Genomic DNA, 19,577 nt, shown 5'->3' with positions numbered 1-19,577 from the left:
ATGACTTCAAGTAAAACATTCTAAAGTTTTCTATTCAGTACAGCTCACGTACTAGAAAGATGGCTATCACTGAAAGTTTGTAAAAAATCCAGGATCTCTGGCAGCAAGCTGACTTATGGAATCAGAACCTTCATCTTGGTAAGATCCTCAGGTGATATGTAAGTACATGCAAGTGTGAGAAGCATTCCTTCAGATCGGCAGGGCTCCTTCCACACTAATGGAAGTCATTTCCATTGGTCTCACTGATCTGAGAGAGTTGAGCTGTATGCTGATTATACAGTGTGATTTCTTCAGCCATTGCAATTATAAAACATAAGTGTAGCTATCAGATGTCAACATACCAAACTAGGAAGGGTAGAGTCTATCATTCATTTAAAAATGTTTCCTATAGGGCCAGCGCCATGGCTCACTTGGTTAATCCTCTGCCTGTGGCGCTGGAATCCCATATGGGCTCTGGGTTCTAGTCCTGGTTGCTCCTCTTCCAGTCCAGCTCTCTGCTTTGGCCCGGGAAGGCAATGGAGGATGGCCCAAGCGCTTGGGCCCCTGCACCCACATGGGCAACTAGGGAGAAGCACCTGGCTCCTGGCTTCGGATCGGTGTAGCTCTGGCCATAGCAGCCATTTGGGGGGTGAACCAATGGAAGGAAGACCTTTCTTTCTGTCTCTCTCACTGTCTAACTCTATCTGTCAAATAAAAATATATGTATATATATTCCCTATAAAATATTACCTAGCTGGTTTAACTACAGAAATGAGTTTTAATTCTGATAAAATTATGGTGTTATTTTAGCATAAGAAAGACACAATCATAACTTGATTTAAATCAAGTATAGATGGAGAAAACTTGGAAGCTTTTTCCCATCTTCTAATCTTCTTTAATCATTTGTTTCCTCAGATTGAAGTTTTAAATATGTGTAGTTGTTTCCAAATCTAGCTTGACATAAACTAAGTAGTTAGGAGAAGTTCCTAATCATATTTCAGGACAGTATACAAGAAAACAAATGTAAATTGGAGTGACCATGCTTCTCTAAGTAGTATCTGCCCACAGAAGCATGATAAGTAGATTATGCCCTCTGGAATACAAATTACTGTGAAGAAATTTCAAACCAAACAAGAACTAAAAAATAAGAAGAGTATCTTCTGCTCGTAACTTCTTTTAGGCATAGTTATAATTCTATTGTCTATCATGTACTTAAATAAGTCAGCAATAAAAGACACTTAGCTTTGCTAATGCCAATTTTAATTCTATCTCAACTACTGTGAAATTGTAAAACTCTTCTATCTACTCATATCCTTACTATAGACAAATTTTCATTTCTTATAGATGGTTCTTTTATTTTACCATGCTTAAAAACAGATGGAAGGCCGGCGCCGCGGCTCAATAGGCTAATCCTCCGCCTGCAGCGCCGGCACACCGGGTTCTAGTCCCGGATGGGGCGCCGGATTCTGTCCCAGTTGCCCCTCTTCCAGGCCAGCTCTCTGCTGTGGCCAGGGAGTGCAGTGGAGGATGGCCCAAGTGCTTGGGCCCTGCACCCCATGGGAGACCAGGAGAAGCACCTGGCTCCTGCCATCGGATCAGCGTGGTGCGCCGGCTGTGGCGGCCATTGGAGGGTGAACCAACGGCAAAGGAAGACCTGTCTCTCTCTCTCTCACTGTCCACTCTGCCTATCAAAAAACAAAACAGAACAAATAGAAAAACAGATGGAAGTAAAGAAAATTATGAAATTTTAACAGGAAAAAATGTGGCACAGTATACATATATGTTTATATATATGTATATACAATTCACAAAGAAGTACATTAAATTTGTTTATAAAGAACTTATTGGAAATATGAAGTCAACACTTACTTTCTTATTGATATAGTAGGAGTCCAGGTCCTCCAGGGGCTCCGACACCATCTCTGGAGGAATGTCTCCATAAATAAATGGAAGGTTCTTTCCAGCTTCCAAGTCACTATTTGGCTTTGGTTTGTTCTCATCATCATTGTCTTGCTCTTTTTTGGGCTTCTTGGCTTTCTCTTCTGCAGCACGCTTTTCGATAGCAGCAAGGGATTCTCTAGTAAAAAGGCGGAAGCTTTCAGGTCCTGGGGGTACCAACAGTGTCTGTGCCATCTTTTCATCCTGCACATTTAATTACGTTTAGCTTCTTGCATAAGAATTGCCTGCATAAAATAACAGACAAATGAGAATTAGGAAACAAAGGAATTAGAAAAGTCAAGCAAAATGTTATTTTTAAAAAGATTTATTTGAAAGTCAGAATTAGAGAGAGAGAGAGAGAGAGAGAGAGCAAGAGAGCGAGAGAGTCCATCCACTGAATCACTCCCCAAGTGGTCACAACCTCCAGCTCTGGGCTGGGCCAAAGCCGGGAGCCAGAAGCTTCATCCAGGTTTCCCACATGGGTGGCAGGGGCTCAGTCACTTGGGCCATCTTTCACTGCTTTCCTTAGGCCATTAGCAGAGAGTTGAATAAGAAGTGAAGCAGATGGGACTTGAAACAGGGATGTCAGCATCGCTGGCAGCAGCTTTACCTGCTATGTCACAATGTTGGCCCCCAAAAATATTACTTAACTTTCAAAAATACTTATTTATACTTGTAATCATGTAGCCATGCTTTCCATAGTTTGTGCTACAAATGAGAACATCATTAGTCACATCTTCAATAAGCCAACTTTATAAATTTATCAAAAATCTACTCTGGATGTCAATCAGCTAAATATAGCCTTCCACAATGTAAATATACTTCAGAACATCATATTGTACATGGTACATATACAACTTTATTTCTTAACTTAAAACATAAAATAAAAACAATAAAAAGTCTTTTCTGAGACTTTTGAGTCTCCAGAAAAATATATCCATCTTTGATAGGATTCTCCTTTATTTTACCAAGCAGAACTGCTTCCTTTCAGCTTTTTACTTTGTCTCCTTCTAAGACAAGGCATAATATGTTTATTTCCTTCTGCTGTTTACTGTCCTTCAATTATTGAAAGACGACTTTTATCTTCTTTCTGAAGCATCCAGGTTCTGTAGTGGTTAAAAGACTGAACTGTGGGGTGACTTCCACCGTTCTGAACCCTGGCTCTGCCACTTACGGTTTGTTTGGTCTGGGAGAACATAACCCCTCATTGCTTCATTCTTCATCTATAAAATTCAGATAATAGGAGGATTAACTTCTGATTTATTTTAAGGAATAAATGGGCTAATACGTGTTAAAATCAAGAATAGCACTGGAATTAGTAGTAAAGACAATGTAAGTGTCAAGTATTGTAATAGAATTATCTTCATTTCCTTCAGCCTTTCTCCCCAGTTATGGACTCAACTTTCCTTAGAATTCTAATCAGTTCTCTATAAACTCTTCAGTGTAGTTCTGGTGCTTGATTGACTAGAACCACAGCTGACCACAGTTCATCTATGCATTGGGATGTGGAGAGCACATGGACCCACTCACACCTGCCCATCACCTAGCTGGGACAGGAAAGGCGTGAAGGCAGAATAGTAAACTGGTCTTACTCAATTCTTCAAAAAGAGAAAGAAAGAATCTGTCCTAAATATGAAGGAATGGTTAAAAAAATACAGGAATTCAGCTACATGAATTTTGAAACTTAAGTAGCAATTATCTTATTTTTGCATTATTGCAAAATTCACATTTATAAAATCAACATTGAAAAAAGAAAGAATGGGCCGGCGCCGCGGCTCACTAGGCTAATCCTCCGCCTAGCGGCGCCGGCACACCGGGTTCTAGTTCCGGTGGGGGTGCCGGATTCTGTCCCGGTTGCCCCTCTTCCAGGCCAGCCCTCTGCTGTGGCCAGGGAGTGCAGTGGAGGATGGCCCAAGTGCTTGGGCCCTGCACCCCATGGGAGACCAGGAAGAGCACCTGGCTCCTGGCTCCTGCCATCGGATCAGCGCGGTGCGCCGGCCGCAGCGCGCCGGCCGCGGCGGCCATTGGAGGGTGAACCAATGGCAAAGGAAGACCTTTCTCTCTGTCTCTCTCTCTCACTGTCCACTCTGCCTGTCAAAAAAAAAAAAAAAAAAAAAAAAAAAAAAAAAAAAAAAAAAGAAGAAGAAGAAAAAAGAAAGAATGACAACAAAAAAGTAAAATGAGTGCATTAGTCACATTGTAGACAAATCTACAACTACGGAATCAAAGCCATCAGTGACATCTCCTCCTCCATCAACCATCATTCGTACTGCCCCTGCATTTGTTCCAGTTTCCACAGTGGTTTATCCCTAAATGGCCTTGGAAAGCGTGGAAGTGCGCTGCCTGGATATGCCGAGCTTACAGAAAGTGAGAAACTCTGGAACTTTTAGTAATATACAAAAAACAACACAGGTCCTTATCTGTTTTTTAAATTTACAGCTGAGTGATAAGTTTCCAGATTTGTTCCAAAGGCACAAATGTGTTTTTGATAATGGCCATGTCTTTTCTTTGAATTGGTGTTTATAATATAACATTGCCATTATAATTTTTGCTATCATGAATATATATTCTCAATAAGTTATAAAATATCAGAACTATCAACAAGTTATCATGTTTTCCCTACTAATTCTGAAAAAAAGGGACTGTTTTGTGGAATTGTTTTCCTCCAGAAAGTGGTACATGATTCAGGCTGTTTGGATATCATTCTATTTTGTTCAAAAATCACTTAATCCTTTGTTTCATGCCTACTAAATTCACAAAATAGTACAAATGTTTTCAGCCATCTTATGTTCACTTTAATAGCCACACAGTCCATGTAGCCATGTGGAATAATAACACCTTTCATATTTGAGTGCAAGATGCGTTTGAACATTTTCTGCAAGTTTAAATATCCAGAGATGTGTAATCCAACCATCTCACATCACCTGTCATGAACTGAATGGCAATGGCTCTCCCCCAAGTGCCAAGTGAAAATGAAACATAGTGACAAATGGATCTTAAGGAAATTCTGTGAAACAGGGTTGTTTTTTTTAGAAGGGGGAATAAAGGGTTGCTTTGGTGGATAAACCTTAAGTTTCCCACATTTTTATGCCTTCATGGATACTGAAATGAAATATGGTCTGATATTAGAACTGAAGGTCTAGGTTATAACTAGGTCCATTCTTATAATTTTCCTTTGCTTTTCAATCTTCCTCAACTCAAGTTTCATCAAAATACTTTGCCACAGAGAAATGATTAGCCATACTTATAATTCACTTAAATATAGTCTAATTCTTAGGCTTACAAAATAAAATCAGAACATCTCACGAGGAATTATCTAAATAATCTTTGTAGATTATTCTATTTTTTCTCTGAGGTGACATGGAACAGGGTGCTATCACCAAATAATGAATATTTATTAGCAAATTCATCATCCTTTTCATTCTTATTCACTTATCAAGGGATGGAATAAAGAATTTAAATTTTGGTCAAAAGGAATTTTTTAAAAGTTCTTTAAAAATTAGCACCCTTGGGTGCTGGTTTGAGCCCTGTATGCTCCACTTCTGATCCAGCTCCCTGCCCATGGCCTGGAAAAGGCAGCAGAAGATGGCCCAAGTGTTTGTGCTCCTGCGCCCATGTGCAAGACCAGAATGAAGCTCCTGGCTCCTGGTTTTGGCCTGGCCCAGAGCTGACAATTTTGGCCACTTGGGGACTGAATCAGTGGATGGAAGATACATCTTTGTCTGTCCCCCTCTCTCTGTAATGATGACGTTCAAAATAAATATATAAATAAATATTTAAGAAAAAAAATCCTCACCCTCTTGTCTAAACACTGAGAGGACAAGCTGATTCCAGGCTTTCCGTTTCTCCCTACACGGAGAGTTAGGGTTTGCCCAATATTTGGATAGGCTGGGACATTAAACAATTCAGTGAGCAGAGTCCCTTGTGACCCCAGCTACTTGTTGTTTAGAAACATCTCATAGCTCTTTGACAATTCTCTTGATTTTTCCCCTCTTCTTTCTTATTCTTTGTGAGCTTATTATACAGAGCTGTTATATAACTTTATATTCATATGAGAGCAGGCTTTAAAAATTAATTCTTACTGATGCCTTGGTGTGGAATATGTATTATTAATGAATATATGTGCATTAAAATTTATTGAAATACATCAAATTTAATATGCCAAATTTTCTACAGATCTATCTTTGCAAGGACAAAAAAGATAAGATAAATAGCTGGGGAGATGATCTCTTTGATTCAGCATCAAAGAGCTGCTGGGAATGTTTGTGTATGAGTAGAGAAAATGCATTCTTCTGTTAATAAATAAAGATTGCAGTTCAATCTCTACTATTATAGGAATGGGTAACCAAAGTTCTGACTTGGAATGAGACTAGGGATCATTTGTCCAGGAAATATTTATTGCAGGATTATTGTGTATCAACCTTCTACTTAGACGAGACAAGGATGGTCCCTTTCTTCAAGGAGTTGGCAGTGTAATGGGATAGACATATTTACATAAGAAATTATAATGTGATTGCATACAGTTGATTATTATCTGAAATTCACAAAGGAGATCAAGTTATTCTGCCAGGGAAACGAGGGAGAGGTATGGTAAGAACATTTCCCTGAGGAGGAAATATTGGTAAAGATTTCACAGATGAGTTGGGATTTCACAGGGGGTTGTTGGTTGTCATTGTTTCGATAAGATTGTTAGGTAACAGGGATCACTTTTCAGTTAAATTTAAACACCTAAGAATAATTGTGCGTTAATTAAAGAGTTCAACCAATGGTATTAAGTAGAACAAAAAAAAAATACTAAAAGGGATAAAGTATTAAGTTGTTTATCCACAGTCAGAACAAGGGCTGATGAAGTCACTGTTTCTCTTTTTTTTTGACAGGCAGAGTTAGACTGTGAGAGAGAGAGACAGAGAGAAAGGTCTTCCTTCTGCCGGTTCACCCTAAAATGACTGCTACGGCTGGCGCGCCGTGCTGATCCAAAGCCAGGAGCCAGGTGCTTCCTCCCGGTCTCCCATGTAGGTGCAGGGCCCAAGCACTTGGGCCATCCTCCACTGCCCTCCTGGGCCACAGCAGAGAGCTGGCCTGGAAGAGGAGCAACCGGGACAGAATCCGGCGCCCCGACCGGGGCTAGAACCCAGGGTGCAAGGCCACAGGCAGAGGATTAGCGTAGTGAGCCATGGCGCCAGCCAAGTTACTGTTTCTCATAGTGTCCATTTAATGAAAGATATGGAGAGTTTGGGAGGAGTTGAGCACATTAAGAAGTTCATCATGGCTAGCCACCAACCTGCCCAAAAGACAGTGGTGTAAGATAAGCCTGGAAAATTAGGCAGGATAGACCAGCAACTACCTTGTGCAACACACTAAGGTAAGCCCGGCCTGAGGACTGACATGATCAATTTGAAGGTTAGAAAGCTGGTGGCAGTATGGATTGGATAGGCAGAGATGGACTCCATAGCAATACTTTGAAATGTTTTGCTTTCAGGATCCCTTTATACTGTGAAGTTACTGAGAAATCCATGGTGTTTTAGGTTATGGGGAAACTATATTTCCATACTTACCATATTAAAAAATTAAAATACAAAGTGTAATGATTTTTTGTTAACCATCATAGTCATTACATGTTTATATAAACAACAGATTTTTAATTTAAATTAACTATTATATCCCAAGTGAAAATAATTCATTTGTTTTAAATGTAGACAAATCTCTTTACTGTGTGGCTTAAGAGAACACTGCTTGATTCTCATAATTATGTCTCTACCCAATCTCATTTCTTGGGGTTTTTTGATTGTATTTTCAAGTTTTTAAAACATAAAAACACAGAGAAAGAGAATAAGTTGGATAGAAAGAGATCTCCCATCCAATGGTTCACTACCCCAAATTCCTGCAACAACTGGGGCTGGCCCAAGACAAAGCCGGCAGCAAGGAACAGAATCTGGGTTCTCCATGGTGTTAACAATTATCAAAGTGATTTAGCCATCCATCACCTGCTGCCTACTGGAGTGCACATTAGCAGGGAGCTGTGATCAGAAGCAGAGCCAGGACTCAAACTCAGGCTTTGCAATATGGAAGACAGACATTTTAAGTGGCATCTTAACTCTGACTACAATATTTTCTTTTGATTGAAATATACGAAGAAAATCATCATATATGTGTGCAGTTTGAAAACCGATTAGCTGTATTTCCAGGTAATTGAGACTATTCTTAAAAATGACATAAAAATTCTACAAATGATAGTTTTTAGATTAATTTCAGTGTGGAATCTGAGACCACATGAATGCCCTTTGAATGGATCTTATAACTAATCACACATGATTTTGTACCATCACACATGGATTGTCTGGAAAATATCAACACATTGTTATGCTTATCTTCTGAATTTTGACAAATTTCATTATGTAACACCTTAAAATCCCATTTGTTAATCTCACCAGTAGTGTCATGTGAAAAGCAACCATGCACTGGGAAGCTGTCAAGCTTCCAGTGGCAGGTAAAAGTTTTCCAAAATTCCAATTTCCACTTGAAAGCTCCAATTTTAACACTGACAACAAATGCTGTCATTTGCTTTTCCTGCAGTGACAGGCTTTTTCTTTGTTCAATTTTGATAAAAAAAAAAAATGTGCCAAATACCTATCTGAATCACCATAGTTTGTTGGCTATTCTTTCAAGTGAAAACGGTGTTCCATGAAAAAAATTGATTTATTCAGCTTCTGACTCAAATAATCAATCACACAAGCACTTTTCCTAGATACAAGCACTCTGCTTCAGGATGTAGCAGAAATACATTCAGTATTTTTTCCATTTCACTGGACAGAATATTAAAAATACATGTTCTTTAGGGTTGAGATTTAACAAAGTTAACATGTACTGCCTCCTCAGAGAATTCTCATATTAACTGGCACTGTTTTTTTTTTTTTTTTTTTTTAATAAGGATGAGAAGAAAACAAGGGCAACTCCTACTGTTTGATGCTATGATCTTGACTCCTGCTAAGGTTTTAGCACTTTTAGTGCCATGACTTTTACACTCTCAGAGCAAATGCCTAAACAGTGCAAAATGCAAAAGGCATCCTAGAAAAACATTTCAGACTTCATAACCATCCTCTCAAAACGACTTCAGGCACCCCTGGTCATCTAAAATCTACACTTTAAGAGCAAGTGCCCTGGGGGCTGGCACTGTGGCACAGCAGGTTAACGCCCTGACCTGAAGCAGCGGCATCTCATATGGGCGCCGGTTCTAGTCCCGGCTGCTCTTCTTCTCATCCAGCTCTCTGCTATGGCCTGAGAAAACAGTAGATGATGGCCCAAGTCCTTGGGCCCCTGCACCCGCATGGGAGACCTGGAAGAAGCTCCTGGCTCCTGGTTTCGGTTCGGCACAGCTCCAGCCATTGCAGCCATCTGGAGAGTGAACCATCAGACAGAAGACCTCTTTCTCTCTCTCTCTCTCCCTCTCTCTCTCTCTCTCTCTCTCTCTCTCTCTGCCTCTCCTCTCTCTGTGTAACTCTGACTTTCAAATAAATAAATACATCTTTAAAAAAGAAAAAAAGAGCAAGTTCCCTAGAAGAAAACAGCTGATTGAAAGCAGAGAAGATCTGACTACATCCTACAATGCATGACCTTGGCGGTTGGACTATGACTCAAATTGTGGCTCTGTTAAGTTCTAGTAGGTTTTTGTTTTCTTTATAATCGTCAAGTTCTGTGTGGAGATAATCATAGCAATGACGGTAGAGACTTCACAGACTTACTGAGAAATTTAAATGAGGAAATGTACCTAAGGGGCAACACAGGCAACAATAAATGAGCGAGCAGAACTGCAGCCAGAAGCAAGTGTTTAAGTCACAGAGAGAAAAATCAATGAGATTTTGTGCCTGACTTCATATGAGGAGTGAGTAAGAGTTTCAGAGTTCATTCTTAGGTTTCTGGCTTAAGCTACACGTTGACTTTAACCCAACAGAGAAGTGGAGAAAAGTCCCTTAATAAAGTCTATTTGAGACCTGTCTAGTATGAGATGCCAATGGGACATCTGAGTTTGTTGTTAAAATAGGGGTCTGAGACTGTGAGGGATGGGGCAATGTTGGTTAAGGACTCATTGGCTTAAGCTGAAGCTGAGAATTTGTATGGCATTTCCTGATGGTGAGAGCAGTGTAAAGATGAAGAGGCAGCCATCACGTGACTGTCAATCTTTAAGGATGGGAAACAGGGGGAATGCTCGACAATGACATCAAAATGACTACCTAGATGCCAAAAGAGGAATTTCCAAGATGCTAGCTAGAAGACATTTATTGACTTTGACAATTAGTCCCATACTCTGCCAATAGAATAAATTAAGAAGAGATGCAAAGAAGCTAAGTAATCTCCAGTGAGGTAGTCTTCTCAGAATCACAAATTTTTGCTCTTGGGCAAAACATTTTCCACATACTCAATGCTTCACTGGTTTTCTGTATTATACTTTATATCTCTGTCTTGAATCTTATTATCTTGTAATTTATTTTGAAGATCTAAATTGTGTAAAAATAACTTAGAAAAGATTTGTATTGCTCCATTCAGTGTCCCAGGCTCACATATCAATGTGAGATCATAGAAACATAAGCTGATGAAAGTGTGTGATGCTAACCAATACAATGAGTCCAAAATTAATATTTATTAATGACTCAGAATCTCAGGAAAATGGCATAGTTGACATTTTGAATATGCTGTAGCATTACCGAGGAACATATTTTTCCATTAGTCACATGGCCCATGAGTTCTAATCTTGCCCAGTTTCTAGAATAGCAGTTTGGTGAACTGTGCTGTTCTATCAGCAGCTGGCATTAGTGCTCTCTCACTTTATTCTATCACCTCTCTTCCTCTCCCTCTCCCCTGCTTAGGATTTTTTTAATTATGTTGCAGACAAAATCGATGAGTTCTCATCTGTTCTTTTGGAAACAAAATTACTTCAGAAGCCTGTAAATTTACCACTTTCAAGGCTGGAAATTTCTCTGTGTCACACAACTTGAGATATCGGGGGAAAATCCACAATTCACTTTCATGTCCTTGACGCCAACAGTGATTTGTTGGGAAAGGCTGGGTCTAATTCCAAGGCAAAGATCCTGTGTTTTCTTAGCATCAATAAGAGATTGCTATAGGAGGGAGTAATCTAAAACATAAGATTAGGACCGCTTATCTTCCTGTTGGAGAAAATTATCCTTTTCCAAGTGAATTTTCCTTTAGGGCTAATGACTGTCTAGTATTTGCCACATTTCCTCATTTGGCATATGTGAGAACAGCATAATATTTTATCAAAATCATACAGAGAACATCCAGGACATTATAAAGATAAAAGAAGCACACAATTCAACATACTCCAAAGTAGTGTCAAAAGTGTTTTTCATATCTAAAGCATTTTGAAATAATACCTGATTGCTGTGCTTTGCTAACCAGCTGGTTTTTAGGATTAAGCAAAACTAATAAAGATCCATTTGATGATTAGTATGTCTCTGCTACCATGATGTAATTTATGCATTTTAGCTCACTTATTCACCATCATAATTCTATGGGGTTGGTACTATTATTATTCTCATTTTATGTGTCAAGAAACTTGGGTGGTAAGTTAGATAATTTGTCTACGTTTTACAAAAGTAATAAGGCACAGAGCCAGGAATTAAACCTAGATAGTTCAAGAAAAAAAAGTCCCTGGATTCCTAAGCTTATGAGATCAAAAGAGTCTTAGTTCATGTTTTCTGAAATGAAAATAGGGTAATTCAGGTACTTTATCGATAATTCATATTGCATAAAGCCCTATAATAAGAGTAGGGTGGTATAACCTTAGGAATATAGTGAGAAATATAGTAAAAGAAGTCTCACCTTTATTACAATGTCAAAGATAAAGCAAACAAGAATGAGTTAGTAGCAAACATAAAACCTATACCCAGTGTGTGTGTGTGTGTGTGTGTGTGTATTTTAAGCACTCTGGGGTGATTTAAGAGCCTACTATGTATCATTTGCTCTTGGCATATTCTCAAGGAACTGAGCATTACTATTGGAATAAGTCAATCAAGAAAGTACTCTAGCAAAGACATCACTGTGGATTTTCTTTACCACTGGCCCCTTCCTATTTGCCAAGATTGGCAACACATGAATATTATTTATTTTCCACTTGTTTAAGAATAATGCTTGCTGCCTTTCTCTACTAGTACTCATGTCATGTAATGCCTTTGGGAAAAAATAGCCAACTAAGAAAACACAAGTGCATCTCTGTCTTCAGAACAATTATCATGGAAACAGCTGCTTTCAGGGACTGATTATCTTCTGTGACCTTGTCCTTATCAGTCTGCTATAAGCTCTAAGAAAAAACTAATAACAACAATTAAACAACACAACAGTGGACAAAGCAGCATCACTGATTTTATTAGCTCCTGAATTTCTCTGCTGTATGTGTACAAACTGAAGTAAATCGTGTCTTTGAGTCCCCAGCATCCATTCCACTCAAGATACCACCTCCAAGCCCATTGCCAATCACTGCGCAAGGAACAGATATCTGAAACATTTCTGGCCAATGAAAGGTGACAGCAAGTCTTGCAAGTACCTTTTGAAATAGGTTTCTTCACTCCTTTGGAGGAGTCAGAGGAGGAGACAATATCTTCTGTCCTCTGGACCTTTCTACATTGGGAGATGTTTATGTGGCACTACTTTGCCAACCCACAAACAGAAGAGATGCCATTCTGAAGGCAAAGCTGACACACTGAGAGTGGTGGATCACAGAGACAAATTTACCCCTGGGCCCTTGATGGATCGCACAGCTCTTGGACCCGAACAACCTCTGCACTGCTTGTTACGTTCAATAAACATCTTTCTTGACCATTATAATTTTAGACAGCTTTTCTAGTTAGTTGCAGCTGATACACCGAATAAATAAGCACTCCTCAGTTCAAAACTGTGGCCAGCGCAGAAGCCAGCTCACAACCCAATAATAACCACATATTTGGACATCCTTTACTCCATTCAAATAGGTGAGCTATGGATCCGATTACCAAATAAATATTATAAAACACAAAGTAAATACAGTCATAGGTAACTTACTAAATACACAGGATGGACGGCAGTCTTTAAAAAAGCTGGGTTAATCTCTCTTTCTTACATCAATAGCATTTGGAGCCACTCCACTCCCTGAGGTCGTCTCTGCTTTGTCTCTACCTACATGTTTGCCCTTTGGAGGAATACACTGGTACGGGGAGAGGGAAATCACTCAGCTTTCTTTTTCTCCCGACACAGCTGTCCTTGCTAGTTAGTCGAGATTTTAGTTTGCTTTTCACAAACACAAATGTATAACCAAAGAGTAGTTTATGTACCTTAGATAATCACAACACCTTTTTCCGGAAAAGTGCCAGGCCCCTTCTTGAGAATTCTCTCATTTGTCCTTATAATAGCCCTAGAAGAGACTCTGTAGGTTTTTTCCAGTAAGCCACTCAACATGGATCCTTGACAGAAATCGCATCACTTACAAGCTCTGTGTGTGGGACTTGACTTCAGCTTTCTTGCTCCATGATCTGTGCAGAAAGAAAACACAGGTAAAGTTGGCCCAATATCTTCTGACTTGGAATACAGTGGGTGTTTGGGCTCTGGATCTGGGTTTTAGTACTTTGTTTACTGATAGCTCTAGACTAAGAAAGCAGAGTTGGTGCAAAGCAGGGTATTTGACCCTTATAATAACTATGTCCCTGCATGCTGTGGGAAGGCTGGGTCCAGGAACCACTACCGAGGTCCTAGGGTAAGGATGGGGGCTCTCCCTACTTCTTTAGCAGCCTTGATTCAGTTACTTTCTGAAGGCATGCTGGAACTCTGGAGTTCTGCACCTCCGACCCCCTTGCCTCTCCCCTCTTTAATTCTTGCCCTTTGATTTTATTCCATAGATACCTCAGACACAAAGACTAGTGGAACATGTGCTCTGCGTTGGTGTGGTGGGTCATTATTCTACTTCCTTTTCTAGATACTTTTCCTCTCCAGTGAAAATCTGAATTGATTGGTTTGTTAACATAAGGGGAAATAAATCTTATTCAATGACTTCCAAGAGTACATTTAGTCAGGCTAAGGTGAAGCTAGCGTGATAAAGCAAGATATAATATTAACTGCTATCACAACCTGACCTCATGCTCTTTTCAGCTATAAGACTAGCAATGGCTTAGCACAATTCAGTCAAGATAATTTTTTCAAAACACAATATATGTAATTGATATTTAAAACTTAAATTGACTTACACAATGCTTAAAAGCCAAACTGATCATCGTTTCTCACCAACAACTTTCCATTTGCCATTTATGATGATAAAACCAATGAAATCTGACTTTCTGTATTTTCTTCATAGTCTACCAATACACACATTGTACCTGTAATAAAACCTGCCCATGGCTCTCAGTGACTTACAGTCACGTTAGCAAAGTGGGCCAGTGTTTTCCTGATGTGGTTTCTGCCTCTCCTCTCTTACTCCTTGCACCTTGGTAAAACAGATATGACTCTGGCAATCACCAGCTATTGACATTGAACATTGTACTTAAATAGCCCATTTTTTTTTGTTTCCATTATGTTGATGGAGATTATACTCAATAAGATAGGGGACTTGGGGAATTAAATTTGATTTTACATGTTTGTGTGTGTGTACTTGTGCATATATTTCTGAGGATACTTCAAAAAGTGTGTGGAAAAGTGAAATTAAAAGATGCTCATTGTGGGGAAAATCTTTGAGCTCCATACATAATATTTTGTAGTATGTATTTCCTGTGAGATTTCTGAAGGTCTTAGCATGCATGATTTCAAAATTTTTTTGCACCAAAAAAAATTTACCTTGAATACCATTTCCATGAACTTTTTGAAACACTCTTATATATACATAAAAACATATATGCAGAGTTACTCATAAGTAGCTTGTCTAAAATAATTTTTCCAGGAAAGCTGGAATCATAGTACTCATTATTTTTTTGTAAAATGACAAAAATACTAATATTTATCAGACAGCCCCATGCATCAGAAATTGAGCATTAGATTGTTAAATAAATTAATAGTTGCTGAAAAAAATGTTAGTTTCCTCTACTTCACAGCCACAGGTTTAACAAATATTACTTCCCTTTTTATTCACAGCACATGAGCAACTAGATTTAAGTACTTTGGCCTCCAGACTGGCATATAACTGGCATGAAAAGTAACCAAAACCTCAAATTTGATGTATTTCTGACATATATGAAGGGAGTTTGATAGAGGTACAGGAGGGAGTGAGATGAGGAGGGCAGATGTGGAAGAAAGAATAGAAAGTAAAGGATGCGAGGAGAGTGGCGTTGGAGAAACCATCCTGGAAGTTCCTGATTGGCATGAGTTCTCTCTCCTCTCCCTAGACTTGTGAAAAACCACTGACATAAAAATCGGAGAAAATCAGTCACATCAATCAAATGAGAGGGACATCATTCAACACTAAGCACCTACTGGAAATAGCAGTGACTTCTGCAAATGGCCTCACACTCCAATTAAAACTTTTGCATTTTTTCATAATAAAATATCTATTTCACATCTTTGAAAAAGTAGGCCAAACTTTGGAGGATAACATAATGTAACACTGAACTTTTAAAAAGCATTTCTGAACTTCAGCAGAACTTGGGCTGCTAGTTAGAGATGCAGGTTTCTGAATTCATCTCAGAATATTCTAAAAGAGTGAGGTCTGAGGCAATGTTCAGGAACCACCACTGTTAAGAGGCTCCTCAAGCTAGGGATCATGTGGTCGGTAAGTATAATTTGAGAAAGAATACCCCAAAAAGGAGGAGCCAAGATTATTAAGAACATAAGGTGAATGCTTGTACAATCAAGACTAGAACTTAGCTTTCATGTACCCAGAAGCTGAGGGGGGGAATGGGAGCACATTGAATCACATGGGTTTTATTCTGCTGCAGAAAATATCAAAATCAAAACAATTCCTAAAGGTTGTGCAAAAAAGCAAAACTTTCTCCAAAAACTAAACTAAAGGAAGAAGGTTTGCTTAGAACATGGCTGAAGGAAGACTAGGGAACATTTCTAACAGATCTTTAATGTAACTTTTCAAAGATCATAAAAGGTTAAATCAGGTGAGCTTTTTACAAATGGTTAAAATTAGTAAAACTCAGTGAGTTTCCTTTAAAAGATAAGATGGTTTAGAAGAGTTGATTTCTTGGGGTCGGTGCTGTGGTGTAGCAGGTAAAGCCGCAGCCTGCAATGCCAGCATCCCATATGGGCACCGGTTCGAGTCCTGGCTGCTCCACTTCCGATCCAGCTCTCTGCTATGGCCTGGGAAAGCAGTAGAAGATGGCCCAAGTCCTTGGACTCCTACACCCATGTGGGAGACCTGGAAGAAGCTCCTGGCTCCTGGCTTTGGATCGGTGTGGCTCCGGCCATTAAGGCCATCTGGGTGTGAACCAATGAATGGAAGACCTCTCTCTCTCTCTCTCTCTCTCTCTCTCTCTCTCTGCATCTCCATCTCTCTCTGTGTAACTCTGACTTTCAAATAAACAAATAAATGTTGATTTCTTATGATTTAACATTTGTGTTGAACTTGGAGATCTTCTCAAAATAGTTTGGCTGCCTTTGAAATTCTCTTAATAGAATTTCAGCATTTTAGAAATTTAGGGGAAATTTTTCATTTCACAAAGAAGGAAGTAGAAACGCAACAGTATGATAGTAGTTTTACCCCACAAAGGGCAGTGTCACCAGCTGCAGAAGTGTAGACAAGCTGCTTTAATTTTATTTTTCATAAATTTTATTTTTAAAATTAAAATTTCTTCATTTTCCTTATTAAAAATGTCATTAATGAGGCTATGAACATCAACAATTACATTTTATAGAGGTAGCTTACTTATTTATCTTCTCTTTCATGTCATTATCTGGAATTTTTTTAGTTTAAAAGAGTGATAGAGAGAGACAGAGATAGAAAGCCACAGACAGAGACAGAACAAGAGAAGAGAGACTGATCTTCTATCTGCTAGCTTACTTCCTAAATGCCTGCAACAGCCATGGCTGGACCTGTCCGAAGCCAGAAGCCAGGAACCATATCCACATCCTCAGTGTGGGTTTCAGGGGCCCAGCTACGTGAGTCATCATTTGCTGCTTCCCAGGCACATTAGCTGGAAGTTGAATCAGAAGCAAAGGCCAGACTTGAACCCAGACACCATACTATGGCAAGAGTGCATCCCAAGTGCAAATTTAACATTGTGGGCTACAATGCCTGCCTCATCCTGACAGCTTATTTATGTTTTAAGATCTTTCAGCCCCCGTTGCTTTAATTTTTTCTACTACAGCTCCATTGTTTTAGCATCATTTTGTGTCTTCAGCTTATCCTTTAATTATTTTGGGCCATAAATGCAACTTTTAGTCCTTTAATCCATCTTATCCGTTTTTACACTGACAACATGATATACTCACTTCAGCATTTTTCCAGAACCATTTCTGTCACGCTTCCAGCTGTAAAACTCTGCCTACTCAGCGCATCGGCAAGGACAGAAGCAGATCCAAAGCTGCTCACTGAGAAAATCACAGGCTTTCCCAGCATGTGCCTGGCAGTGCTCCCTCTGAAGAAGGAGCAGCCTCCCTCTGCAGGGGAATCCTGTTTGCCTCCTCAGTTTCTGTAACAGGGCAACCTGCTCACTTGGTTTTAGACTTGTCATCCTTAGCCAGGATGTGACTTCAAATCATCATTATGACATGAATTACTGGAACTCTGTCGAGGAGGCAAGCCCTATACCCACACCTTGAGGTGCCCCAGAGAGTCTCCTAGCAGCACATGGGAACACCCGCACGGTCCAGGCAAACCTCAAGTCTGAGATTTCTGTCTGTCTTTACTGTAAAAATGCTGAGCCCAGGAGGCTCAGAGCTAAGTGTACATTCTAAAAAGAGGAAGGGGTATCTGATATATCTTCTCCATTTTCCTTGTCTTTATTTTTACAATGATTTATCAAAAAATAAAATGCCATTTGACATTTTTAAAAAGAGGTGGGGTATATTAAATAAAAATCAAATCCCTCTAAGTTTATTGTTTAAAAGATTTAGTGATACTTAAGCATGATTCTATGCTTCCTGTAAGTGAACCACTTTTCTCCAGGACTAAACATAATTGTATAATGAAAATAAATGGCAAACATTGAAGTTGGAAACACAGTTTCCTCATTTTCCAGCAAAGAAAAGAGGGGATAATTAACTTGTGCAACAGCACATGACTAGTTGGCTGGCGCCGCAGCTCACTTGGCTAATCCTCTGCCTGTGGCGCCAGCACCCTGGGTTCTAGTCCCATTTGGGGTGCCGGATTCTGTCCCGGTTGCTCCTCTTCCAGGCCAGTTCTCTGCTGTGGCCCGGAAAGGCAGTGGAGGATGGCCCAAGTGCTTGGGCCCTGCACCCGCATAGGAGACCAGGAGGAAGCACCTGGCTCCAGGCTTCGGATGGGTGCAGTGTGCCGGCCATAGCGGCCATTTTGGGGGTGAACCAACGGAAAAAGGAAGACCTTTCTCTCTGTCTCTCTCTCTCTCACTGTTTAACTCTGCCTGTCAAAAAGAAAAAAAAAAAAGACACATGACTAGTAAATGTTCCTACTGAATACAATGACTTGCTTCTTTGGGAAGAGCAATCAAATAACATTTTACCTATATACTTCTCTAGCTTCATCCTATATGCTTTTCTTTAGTCAAACTGGTCTATTTGCCATTTCCTGAAAGTCTCCAGTCTCTGGTATCTGGCATTAAAGAGTGTTCTCTAAGCCTAAAATAACATTCACCACAAGTCATTGCCTATTAAATCCTTTGCATACTCCAAGGCTCATCATACCCCAATTTCAAGTCAGAAGTGATTTTTTTTAATTCCTCTGAACTCCTGGAACACACACATATTGTCTTTAAAATTCATACAGTCATTATAATAATCTCTCTTCTGTTGTTATTGAAGAGGTGTCTTATTGCTTCTATTTTTATTCTTAAGTTACTTGAGGTTAAGGACTTATTGACTGCCTACCACATTAGGAAGGAAATTATTAAATATCTGTTGAACACAGTTACCCAAAAGAAATGTTCCATCGAATATGATATCTACTACGTTAAGAATAGAGCACTTAAAAAGTGATTAGATGCCAAATTTTGAAATAATATTTTGAATATATTAGTTTATATACAATATCTCTTTAATGAAATTAATTTAACTTTTTATTTTAATGCTGGCATCTAGAAAAATTTAAAATATGTTTCCTTTTATATTTCTATCAGAAGGTTCTTGTCTCTTATATACCTTTCTGTTTTATATCACCCTTTTACAAATGATCAAATCCATAAAGAAGTGTTTGAATTAATGGGGGCCGATTTCCTATTTTTAGATTCTCTAGAAAGGGGAACAGGGTATCTCTGGATCAATAGTTCTTCTATTTTTACCTAGTCAGATGGTTGCTTTTGCCCTTAACTCAGGATCTGGAGCCAAGAAACAGTATAGTGAAAAAGCTAATTTGTTCTTACGCAAATATTGTGTGTGTGCACAAGGTGCAGCAAAACCCACATTTACATCTGACTGTAAGAGAATTACAGAAAGATTTCTATTTTAAACAGAAAGCAAATTGCACTCTTGCCAACTCTTGATCTGTATTCCCATCTTCACATCAGCCCCAACAGAGGGCCCTTTGAGCTGCCCTCAACCACATTTCTCCT

At 39.3% G+C, this 19,577-nt stretch overlaps 1 protein-coding gene across 6 annotated transcripts in view; it reads right to left on the bottom strand.

The window, feature by feature from the left end:
• The window catches only part of LOC100349657 (sodium channel protein type 3 subunit alpha), a 118,672-nt gene that overhangs the window by 88,066 nt on the left and 11,029 nt on the right, over positions 1-19,577 (bottom strand). For 5 of the 6 annotated variants that reach the window (XM_051848557.3, XM_089329089.1, XM_089329087.1 and 2 more), the window contains exons 2-3: positions 13,239-13,436; positions 1,849-2,162 (exon numbers count right to left, since the gene is read on the bottom strand). In XM_051848557.3, the coding sequence (XP_051704517.1) occupies positions 1,849-2,112 (264 nt within the window). In that variant the 5' untranslated portion in view covers positions 2,113-2,162; positions 13,239-13,436. The remainder of the gene's footprint in view (positions 1-1,848; positions 2,163-13,238; positions 13,437-19,577) is intronic. The other variant, XM_089329088.1, reaches the window with a different exon arrangement.

This window comes from Oryctolagus cuniculus, chromosome 3 (genome assembly GCF_051225735.1).
Source record: "Oryctolagus cuniculus isolate XC-2025 breed Fujian yellow rabbit chromosome 3, ASM5122573v1, whole genome shotgun sequence".
Lineage (NCBI taxonomy): Eukaryota > Metazoa > Chordata > Mammalia > Lagomorpha > Leporidae > Oryctolagus > Oryctolagus cuniculus.
The sequence above is the reverse complement of the archived record's forward strand: the minus strand, read 5'-3'. Positions and strand labels throughout refer to the sequence as shown.